The sequence below is a fragment of the Somniosus microcephalus genome, chromosome 11 (genome assembly GCF_052327205.1).
Source record: "Somniosus microcephalus isolate GS21.2 chromosome 11, FLI_Smic_1.0, whole genome shotgun sequence".
In the NCBI taxonomy this organism is placed as follows: domain Eukaryota; kingdom Metazoa; phylum Chordata; class Chondrichthyes; order Squaliformes; family Somniosidae; genus Somniosus; species Somniosus microcephalus.
Window position 1 is genome coordinate 31,909,021 of NC_140997.1, and position 12,055 is coordinate 31,921,075.

General features: G+C 46.9%; 1 protein-coding gene across 4 annotated transcripts in view; it reads right to left on the reverse strand.

Moving 5' to 3' along the window:
- The window catches only part of LOC147110451 (lipopolysaccharide-induced tumor necrosis factor-alpha factor-like), a 52,994-nt gene extending 47,552 nt beyond the window's left edge, over positions 1–5,442 (reverse strand). The window contains exon 1 of one of the 4 annotated variants that reach the window (XM_086000438.1): positions 5,237–5,442. Coding sequence is in view for 1 of the 4 variants with exons in the window: in XM_086000434.1 (XP_085856560.1) it covers positions 3,660–3,677 (18 nt within the window). In the remaining 3 variants the exon portion in view is untranslated. The other 3 variants (XM_086000436.1, XM_086000435.1, XM_086000434.1) reach the window with 3 other exon arrangements.
- Positions 5,443–12,055: the final 6,613 nt, after the last annotated feature.

A 12,055-nucleotide genomic window follows, 5' to 3' on the forward strand; every position in this document is an offset into this window, starting at 1 on the left:
GACCTCGTACGCGGACGCTATCAAGCTCCTCAAGGACCAGTACACGCGCCCAGTGAACGAAGTGTACGCCAGGCACCTCCTGGGGAGTCGTAAACAACAACCTGGGGAATCGACCGTGGAATACCTTCAGGCACTGTCTGTGCTTGGCCGGGCCTGTGGTTGTAAGGATGTAAAGGCCGCCGTGTACACAGAGGAACTTATCCGGGACGCTTTTGTAGCGGGCCACAGATCCAATTACACCCGACAGCGACTGTTGGAGCAGAGTAACCTCGACCTCAACAAGGCCTCTGAACTCGCACTATCGTTGGATGCAGCCTACCAGGGCATGGATGCCTACTCCTCTGCACCGTGGACGCCGCGGGGAATGACAGCCTGGGACACGGTAGGACCGCCTCATAGCGCCGTGCCACCCCAGCCACACCCCAACAACGGCCCAACTACCGCAGCAGTGTCCCAAGGCCAGACAGCAGTGCCCCAAGGCCAGAAATGCTACTTCTGTGGCCAGGCAAAACACCCCAGAGCGCGCTGCCCGGCGAAAAACGCGATCTGCTCGGGCTGCGGGAAGAAGGGACACTACGCTAGCGTCTGCAGGGCCAAAGCCACCCCGAACCCCAGCAGCGCCGCGTGTGGGCCATGCGGGCCGCCATCTTGAACCTCCCCGGCCATGTGCGAATCACCGGTACAGCAGCCATTTTGGACGCCTCCAGCCACATGGGGATCATGGACGCCGCCATCTTGGACGACAGCCGGGACGCAGCAGGCCCCCGACACCGCCTCATCTGATACCCGCAGCGACACACCGACCCCTACGCTGGCATCCGTTACACTGGACCAAGCGAGACCGCACCAACTGGCCAGTTCCACAATGGACATTAAGGTAAATGGTCACGATACAATCTGCCTTTTTGACTCTGGGAGCACGGAGAGCTTCATCCACCCCGACACGGTGCGGCGTTGCTCTCTCCCAGTCCTGCCTGCGCAACAGCGGATTTCTATGGCCTCCGAGTCCCAGTCGGCGGACATCGGCGGCTACTGCGTGGTGACACTCGTAGTAGACGGGACCGTGTACGATCATTTTAAACTTCTGGTCCTGCCTGACCTCTGCGCTGCCGTCCTGCTGGGGTTAGATTTTCAGTGCCACCTTAAAAGTGTTACGATGGCGTACGGTGGACCCCTACCCCCACTCACAGTCCGCAGCCAGCAGCTTCCAAACTGCCCGCCGCGCACCAGGTGCAACCTCTCCACACTCAGAGTCACCCCCCCCCAACTGTTTGCTAACCTCACCCCCGACTGTAAGCCCATCGCCACAAAGAGCAGGCGATACAGTGCCGGGGACAGGGTTTTCATTAAAACCGAAGTGGAGCGGCTCCTGAAAGAAGGGATTATTGAGGGCAGCACCAGCCCCTGGCGAGCCCAGGTTGTGGTCGTTAAGACCGGCGAGAAGCAGCGCCTGGTCATCGACTACAGCCAGACAATAAATCGCTACACCCTGCTGGACGCCTACCCACTCCCCCGTATAGCTGATATGGTCAACCAGATCGCGCAGTACCGCGTCTTCTCGACCATTGACCTGAAATCAGCGTACCACCAGCTCCCCATCCGCCCTGAGGACCGCCAGTACACTGCCTTTGAGGCAAACGGCCGCCTCTATCACTTCCTTAGGGTTCCCTTTGGCGTCACCAACGGGGTCTCCGTCTTCCAAAGGGAGATGGACCGGATGGTAGATCAAAATGCGTTGCAGGCCACTTTCCCATATCTGGACAATGTGACCATCTGCGGCCGTGACTTGCAGGACCATGACGCAAACCTCGAAAAATTCCTCCGCACCGCCCAACTCCTAAACCTGACATATAACAAGGAGAAGTGCATATTCCGCACAAACCGCCTCGCCATCCTTGGCTGTGTTGTGGAACACGGAGTCATCGGCCCCGACCCCGACCGGATGCGTCCCCTTATGGAACTTCCACTGCCCCACTGCCTCAAGGCCCTGAAGAGGTGCCTAGGGTTTTTCTCCTATTACGCCCAGTGGGTCCCCTACTATGCGGACAAGGCCCATCCGCTGATCAAGTCCACCTCTTTTCCCTTGACGGCAGAGGCCCGCTTAGCCTTCCACCGTATCAAGGAGGACATTGCCAAAGCCACCATGCACGCAGTGGACGAATCCATCCCCTTCCAGGTGGAAAGCGACGCGTCTGACTTTGCCCTGGCCGCTACCCTCAATCAGGCGGGGAGACCCATGGCCTTCTTTTCACGAACCCTCCAAGGCCCGGAGACCAGACACTCCGCTGTTGAGAAGGAGGCCCAGGCGATTGTGGAGGCTGTGCGTCATTGGAGGCACTACCTGGCCGGAAAACGATTTACCCTGCTCACTGACCAGCGTTCAGTTGCTTTTATGTTTAACAACAAGCAGAGGGGCAAAATCAAAAATGACAAGATCTTGAGGTGGAGAATCGAACTTTCCACCTACAACTACGAGATCTTGTACCGGCCCGGGAAGCTAAATGAACCCCCGGATGCGCTATCGTGTGGCACCTGCGCCAGCGCGCATATCGATAGACTGCGGGCCCTCCACAATGACCTCTGCCACCCGGGGGTCACCAGGTTCTTCCACTTCATCAAGGCCCGCAACCTGCCTTACTCTATTGAGGAGGTCAGGACCATGACCAGGAACTGCCAAGTCTGCGCTGAGTGCAAACCACACTTTTATAGACCAGACAGGGCCCACCTGATAAAAGCCACTCGCCCCTTCGAGCGCCTGAGTGTCGATTTTAAAGGGCCTCTCCCCTCCTCCGACCGCAATGTGTACTTCCTCAATATTATTGACGAATACTCCCGTTTCCCGTTCGCCTTCCCCTGCCCGGACATGACCAGTGCCACGGTCATTAAATGTCTGAACAACCTCTTCACCCTGTTCGGCTTCCCCAGCTATATCCATAGCGACCGGGGCTCATCGTTTATGAGCGACGAACTCCGTCAGTACCTGCTAACTAGGGGTATTGCCACAAGCAGGACCACCAGTTACAACCCCCGGGGGAACGGACAGGTGGAAAGAGAAAATGCGACAGTTTGGAAGGCCATCCTGCTAGCCTTAAAGTCTAGGGGCCTATTATTAACTGAGCTTGCATCTTCTGCTTTTTGTGGGAGAGTGTTCCACCACCCTTTGCGTGAAGAAATGTTTCTTAACGTCTCTCCTGAATGCCCTGGTTCGGATTTTAAAGGTTATGTGCCCTTGTCCTAGACTCCCAAAAAGCAGGAAAAAAAAGTTTATCTCCATCTACCCTGTCAATTCCTTTCAAAATCCTTAGAATCTCAATCAAATCGCCCCTTACGCTTCTATATTCCAGGGAATACAAACCTAGTTTGTGCAATCTCTCTTCACAATCTAACCCGAGGAGTGATGGTAACATGCTGGTGAATCTGCACTGCGCTCCTTCCAAGGCCTATATATCATTTGTAAGGTGTGGTGCCCAGAACTGCACACAGTACTCCAGCTGTGGTCTAACCAGGGCTTTGTATAGTTGTAGCAATACTTCCTTTTATATTCTAGCTCTCTAGTTATAGTTATAATAAAGCCTAACATTCCATTAGCCTTTGATTACCACAGTCTTACTCAAGGTTGATTTTCCCCTATGATTTATCAGTCACAGTTGGGTACTGACCTGAAAAAGGCTGCACATTCATCTACAGCTTTCTAACTGATTGACTGGATGGATCGAGATTGTGTGATGTTGCTGTGCTTCTAATTTGCAAAAACTCCAACACAAATACTGCAACAGCGTCAAGAACACATTCTTCTTTTCTGTTGCTCATGTCCTCACTCAGACCAAGTCCCATTCAGCAATCACGCCTATGCTCGCTGACCTACGTAAGCTCCCGGTCCAGCAACGCCTCGATTTAAAAATTCTAATCCTGTTTTCAAATCGCTCTGTGGCCTCCTCCCTCCCTATCTCTGTAACCTCCTCCGAGGTCCCTGCACTCCTCCAATTCTGACCTCTTGCGCAACACCAATTTTCAATTGCTCCACCATGGGTGGCCGTGCCTTCAGCTGCCAAGGCTCTAAATAATAAAATTTAAAATGGCCCTTTATTAAATACAGCAAAGGGATATTCCAGAACACATTTAGAACTCACTCAAATAAAACATTATTTTTCTTACAAAACACAGTCTACTTCAAATGATTCAAAAATAATCTTCGTACAAAAAAGGGCATTAGCCAATAATCTGAATTACGCAATCTAAACAAAACAGGAATTTAGTGCTAAAAAAGCTGGCGTTAAGGGAGTGCATCAATGATCCTGTGAATTTTGCCCAACCCAGCCGAGCCTCTCAATTGTTTAGCAATTGTCCACTTTACTCGAAAAGGGTAGTTTAACTAATAATGTAAACATGCCATGCGTCATTGTTAAGTAAACTATTTTCACCAATTAAAACTGGTCATCCTGATATTTTGTTTAATAACAACAGAAAATGCTGGAAAAACTCAACAGGTTGGGCAACATCCGTGGAGAGATATTTTGTTTCATGTATGGTCACAGGACTGATCAAAACCTTGTTAAATTATATGCAGATTCTGCCGAAGAGAGCGAGAAAGGAAAAAGAACCTCCCTGCCCGACATCTAGAGCTGCCGAGAAGAGTGGAAAATAACCAACTTCATTCTTCGACTTTCTTCCGCTGGCTGTGGGCGTGACACAAACATACCAACAAAGTTGCCATTTCTCCTTTCCACATTGAAATGCACTCACGCGCGAGTCTCAGAAACATTTACCTTCAGAAATCCCCCCGTTAATCATTTACAGAAAGGAGAGCGCCCCAACAATATTTATACCTGGCCAAATGTTACTTTTTTTAAATGAACAAAATACTTTCACCCCCACGCAGTTATCCCACAACGCTTTTTTTTTTAAATGATTTATACCGCAACAATCTTCCAGGAGCAAATCTTACAATTTTAAAAGAAATACACATAAACCAACTGCTCTTATACCTTTAATGCGTTTCGTCCGTTTGCACTATAGACGGAGTTCAATCTGAAACAAGCCAGCAGCAACTTCTCCCTCTGCAAGTTGCTCGAGCTATGGTTCAACCGCAATACATCCAATGACTTACCACAAACCACCCAGATGGCGGTGACGTCGGACTGGCGATTTAAAAAAAAATCGATCTTTACTCAATTGCAACTGTCCTCACTGCTACTGATCAAATCCATACAGTGCAATTCTAAAAAAAATTACTCACTTGCAATTATCTCCATTTCCTTATGGCTGACCTCATTGACACTGACCAAATCTATGTTGCGCAATTCTATTTTTTTGAAGAGCTGTCTGGTAAAATACTTGCAATGTCAGTGAACTAAAAGCTCACATTGTTGATGGAACAAGAATAACAATAAAGAAATCACAAACTTGTTGGTGTGGCACACAGTCTAACACACCAGGAAGGCTCATGTTAACTTGGAATCTTTCCAGAATAAAATAGATTGGTACAAGTAAGATGGGCTACACTTAAAGCAAGTATAGACAAAGGGACATGTGACGAGCATTGAGACAGCACTTAAGAATCATTTAAACTGGGCAGTGACGGGAAGAAAACAGGATCTCAGAAAAGACAGATTGTACAGTTGAAGGCACGGGTAGCGTGGGCACGGGTACCAGCAGACACTGGGGGATGTGAGAGGAGGCACATCTATAATAAGATGTATACATATGAATGCCAGTGTGTGCCTTCAGTGTGCCAGTGCAGCCTTCGGTCGCCTGAGGAAAAGTGTTTGAAGACCAGGACCTCAAACCCGGCACTAAGCTCATGGTCTACAGAGCAGCAGTGATACCCGCCCTGCTGTACGCCTCAGAGACATGGACCATGTACAGCAGGCACCTCAAAGCACTGGAGAGGTACCACCAACGCTGCCTCCGCAAGATCCTGCAAATCCATTGGCAGGATAGGCGCACCAACAGCAGTGTTCTTGCTCAGGCCAACATCCCCAGCATCGAAGCTTTGACCACGCTCAATCAGCTCCGATGGACGGGTCACATTGTCCGCATGCCCAATACAAGACTGCTAAAACAAGCGCTCTACTCGGAGCTCCGGCACAGCAAGAGAGCCCCAGGTGGGCAGCGGAAATGCTTCAAGGACACCCTCAAAGCCTCCTTGAAAAAGTGTAACATCCCCACCGACACCTGGGAATCCCTGGCCCAAGACCACACAAAGTGGAGGAGAAGCATCCGGGAAGGCGCCGAACACCTCGAGTCTCTTCGCCGGGAGCAAGTGGAAGCCAAGCACAGGCAGCGCAAGGAGCGCACGTCAACCCAAGCACCCCACCCACCCGCCCCTTCAACCACCGTCTGCCCCACCTGTGAAAGAGACTGTAGGTCCCGCATTGGACTCATTAGTCACCTGCGAACTCATTTTTAATGTGGAAGCAAGTCATCCTCGGTTCCGAGGGACTGCCTAAGAAGAAGATATGAATGCGAGAAGCATTAGGAATAAGATGCAGTAACTGTGGCAGTAGGGAACTACAATACAGTGGGATTATCAAAAACATGACTAAGTCTAGAGGATGGGAATAAATATAGCATTCAGGTGTTCTTAAAATACAGAGTGGACAAAAGAAGGTGATGTAGATTATATGTCAGGGGCACTTGGGAGGTAAAAGAGGTTGATCCTGTGGGAGTAGGAAGCTATGAAACAAACTCCTCTGGTTAGGTATCTTTAATGCAAAAAAATCCAAGCGAACATTACAGGTATGCTATAGATCACCAGGTGGAGGAGGACAATTTGCTCTATGAAACGATATGAGAGCAGAAAATGTATTTTAATGGGAGACTTCAATCAATCAATTTTAAAAAATTTGTTCATGGGATGTGGGTGTCACTGGCAAGTTCAGCATTTACTGTCCATCCCTAATTGCCCCTGAGAAGGTGGTGGTGAGCCGCCTTCTTGAATTGCTGCAGTCCGTGTGGTGAAGGTCCTCCCACAGTGCTGTTAGGGAGGGAGCTCCAGAATTTTAACCCAGCAATGATGAAGGATCGGCGATATATTTCCAAGTCAGGTTGGTGTGTGACTTGGAGGGGAAATTGGAGGTGATGGTTTCTCATGCGCTTGCTGCCCTTGTCCTTCTAGGCAGTAGAGATCGCGGGTTTGGGAGGTGCTGTCGAAGAAGCCTTGGCGAGTTGCTGCAGTAAATCTTGTAGATGGTACACACTGCAGCCACGGTGTGCCGGTGGTGGAGGGAGTGAATGTTTAAGGTGGTGGATGGGGTGCCAATCAATGCTTTGTCCTGGATGGAGTCAAGCTTCTTGAGGGTTGTTGGAGCTGCACTCATCCAGGAAATATAAATATAAATATAAAATGGGAAAAGCCAAGTGGTTTAGAGGCAGAGTTGGTAAATGTAATGTTTTACTGTTTCTTGACCCAGTGTGCTAAGGAAGCCATGAGAGGCAGTGCTCATCCTGATCCGTTATTTGTAAAAGATCCAGAAACTATACATGAAATGGAAGTTGAAAGATCCTTGGGAGATAGCAACATGGGCTGAGAGTCAGAAATGCTAAAGGAAACCTATTGGGGGAGGTTGTTCAATGACACTTCAGTAGAGGTCAAATGGAGCACATTTAAAAGTATAATAATGCTGAGCACTCAGGATAAAAACATTCCCAAATCCAGCAAGCTCAGGTTAAACAAACTTGACCCTAAATAAATTAACAAGCAAATTATAAGTGAGACAAAATGGCCTATACATATCCTGCAGTGAGAAAGAAGAAGGAGCTCACTAGGATGAATATAAGAAAATGCAGAAACACATTTAAAAGGGTGGTCAGGGAGGCAAAGAGAAATCTAGAAAAAAATCATAGCAGCTGGCACCAAAGCATAACCATAAAAAAAAATTCAATACCACAACAGGAAGAGGGCAGTTAGAGAAGAGCTGCAAACCTTAAAAGATGCAAAAGGACTCAAAACTGTGGATGAGCACAAAATAGTAAATAATTTAAATGGTTAGTTCCTCCAAGTGTTTACAAGGGAATACATGAGGAACATATCCTCTCCAAACAACGATATCCCAAGTAAAATCAATGAGTGGAACGTTCAACTTTGGTGGGGGTGTAAATCGGTCGCAGATAGGCTGCCAGTTATACACTCCACTTGATTATCCTGACCATTGAAATTGAACATTTTGCTTAATGACTGTTATAAATGAGATAGAAATCCTAAAAAGCCTAAAAGGGTTCAAAACACATGAATTTCTGTTTATTCCAGAGTGCTGCAAGATAAGAACATAAGAACATAAGAAATAGGAGCAGGAGTAGGCCAATCGGCCCCTCGAGCCTGCTCCACCATTCAATAAGATCATGGCTGATCTGATCCTAACCTCAAATCTTCTATCACTCTCCATCCACCCGAACCCATGTGATCTCCCGGGAGAGGGGAAAAACCAGATAAAAGACCCAATGGCCAATTTGGGAGAAAAAAATCTGGGAAATTCCTCTCCGACCCATCTAGGCGATCGAAATTCTTCCAGGAGATCACTCTGTCCCTACATTTTCTACAGTACTTACCTTCTAAGATACTAAGGAAGAGATTTGTGAAGCATTGCCCAGCATTATGAGGGAATCAAAGGACACTGGGGAGGTACATGTAGGCTGGAAACAGGCTAAAGTGTTCAAAAAGGGTGACAAAGCAGACACTCATACTCATTAGTCTTATTCCCATCAAATCAATTATCAGGAGTAAATGGGAGGATCATCTGAACAAGAACAATTCAGTAAACAGCAGTCAGCATGGATTCAGAGGAGGAAGAGGCTGCCTGACCAACCTCTTTGAATTCTTTGAGCAAGAGGCAATCCAAATGAACTCTGGTAATCCCTATGATGTGCTATGCATTAACTTCCAAAAGGCTTTGATAAAGTTCCACATGAAAGGCTATTAATTAAACCCAACGCTGTGGTAATTCAGGGCAAACTCTGCAAATGGATAAGAAACTGACTTAAGAGTAGAAGACAACGAAGGAGTTGTGTCAGAATGCTGGAAGTATTGAGTAGGGTGCCTTAGGGTTCAATGTTGGAACCACTACTGTTTCTGTTTTACATCAATTACTTGGATTCAGAAACTCAATGCAAATTGGTTTGCAGATGACACCAGACTTGGAGGGGCAGCAGAATAGAAGGAGATAGCCCAGCAATTACATCATGAGCTAAACAAAATATGTGAGTGGGCAGAACAATGGGAAACAAAAGTTAATGCAGACAAGTGTAATGTGCTAGAAATAGGAATAAAAAGCAGACAACATGCTTGACGCAAGAAAACTACTAGGCACTTGGTCTAAGCGTTAAACAAAGCTTTAATCAACTGTTTTACAACATGGAGGTCTAGTTGTGTCCTTCACTAGTTCCTGTTAAGAATGTCCTGCGCAAGCTGGACCTGTGCCCGAGTATTTATACTCTCCCTGGACAGCGCCACCCGTAGGCCGCTCAGTATTATTTCATAAGTCTTTCTTTCATGAATGACTGATTCAAGTCAATGCTTACTCCATGAATAGTGTTGAAACTGCTAAGGATGAAAGTGAAAGAGTCTTAGTAAATGTGACCCTAAACATGTCCAACCAATATACAGCAGCAATCAACAAAGCTAATAGGACGTTGAACTACATAGCCAAAACAGTATATAAGTCAGAGCAGCTAGTTATCAAACGTTATAGTGCTCTGGCCAGACCACACCTTGAATACTGTGTTCAGTTAAGATCACCAAGAAACAGGAGAGATTCAGATAGTGGAGAGAAGAGCAATCAAGCTGATCCCACATGTCAGGTGTCTGAATTAGGAAGAAAAACGGGAAAACTCGCACCAAGTCTCATTCAGCCATCACCCCTGTGCTCGCTGACCTACATTGGCTCCCAGTTAAGCAATACCTCGATTTTAACATTTTCATCCTTGCTTTCAAATCCCTCCATGGCTTCGCCCCTCCCTATCTCTGTAATCTCCTCCAGCCCCACAACCCCTCCAAGATATCTGTGCTCCTCTAATTCTGACCTCTTAAGATTCCCTGATTTTAATCGCTTCACCATTGGTGGCCGTGCCTTCTGTTGCCGAGGCCCTAAGCTCTGGAATTCCCTGCCTAAACCTCTCCGCCTCTCTACCTCTCTCTCCTCCTTTAAGACACTCCTCAAAACCTACCTCTTTGACCAGGCTTTTGGTCATTTGCCCCAATATCTTGTGGTTTGGTATCAAATTTTGTTTGATTAAGCTCCTGTGAAGCACCTTGGGACATTTTACTACATTAAAGATGCTATATAAATACAGGTTGTTGTTGTTGTTTTTAGTCTGGGAGGCATATAAGAGGTTTTTTTTATAGAGGTATATAAGATTGTTAGTGGTATGGAAAGAAGGTAACCTGGAACATTACTTTAAATTAAGCTTTGACTGTGACAAAGGTAAACTATCCCTCCTCGTCCTTCTTGACTTGTCTGCAGTCTTTGACACGGTTGACCACTCCATCCTTCTCCAATGCCTCTCCACCGTCGTCCAGCTGGGTGGGACTGCACTCACCTGGATCCATTCTTATCTATCTAATCGTAGGCAGAGAATCACCTGCAGCGGCTTCTCTTCCCGCTCCCACATCGTTACCTCTGGTGTCCCCCAAGTATCTATCCTTGGCCGCCTCCTATTTCTCATCTACATGCTGCCCCTTGGTGACATCATCTGAAAACACTGCATCAGTTTCCACATGTACGCTGATGACACGCAGCTCTACCTCGCTACTTCTTCTCTCGACTCCTCCATTAGGCAATGTGAGTTTTTCCAGTGACTAATTGTCTCATACAAAGTAGAGAAGTATTATCTTCAATCCCTGGTTTGTGCTGATTTAGTTAACCTCAGCTAGGATAAGGGTAGTGGTCCTAAAATGCTCCTCAGCACTCCTGTGTTAGGCAAGCGCTAATCATTCATGGATCTCACTTCTGACTGCTACGCAGTGCACCTTACTGGAAACAAAAGTTAGGTCACGTTTGCGGTTTTGTTCTCTGATTGGTGGGATGTGACAAGTGGTGCTTCCCAGGGACCTGTACTGGGGTCTCAGCTTTTCACTCTATATATCAATGACTTGGATGAAGGAATAGAGAGCTGTGTATCCAGGTTTGCAGTTGACACCTAAGTTAGGAAGCAGAGAAAATTGTGCAGATGGAAGGAGGAACTTACAAAGGGATACAAGCAGACTAAGTGAGTGGGCAAAACTATGGCAAATGTAGTACAATGTTGGGAAGTGTGAGGTCATCCACTTTGGTTCTGCAAAAGTAAATTGAAATATTTTCTTAATGGTGAGAGACTAGGAGTTTTGGAGGAGCAAAGAGATTTACGCGTCCACGTACACAAATCACTAAAAGCTAGTGCACAGGTGCAAAAAGTGATCAAAAAGGTGAATGCAATGTTGGTCTTTATCTCAAGGGAACTGGAATTCAAAAGTGAGAAAGTGATGCTTCAGTTGTGCAGAGCCTTGGTCAGACCACATCTGGAGTACTGAGTCAGTTTTGGGCACTGAATCTTAGGAAGTATATATTGGCCTTGGGGTGGATACAACGCAGATTCACCAGAATTGTATCAGTGCTTAAAAGTGTTAAATTATGAGGAAAGCTTGCATAAACTTGGTTTGTATTCCCTTGAGTTTAGAAAATTGGGAGCTGATTTAATCAAGGTGTTTAAAATTATAAAGGAATTCGATAGAGTAGATACCGAGAAATTATTTCCTCTGATGGGGGAATTCAGAACAATCTTAAAATTAGAGCTTGGCCATTCAGGAGTCAAATTAGACAGCATTTTTTACACAAAGGGTAGTGGAAATCTGGAACTCGCTCCCCTAAAAGGCTGTGGATGCTGGGTCAATTGAAATTTTCAAGACTGAGATCGATAGATTTTTGTTGGGTAAGGGTATCGAGGGATATGGAACAAAGGCGGGTAAATGGAGTTGAGATACAGATCAACCATGATCTAATGGAATGTCAGAACAGGCTTGAGGGCCCACTCCTGTTCCTAAGTTACAGCGGTCGATCGAGAGAACCCACGAGGAAATTGCCGG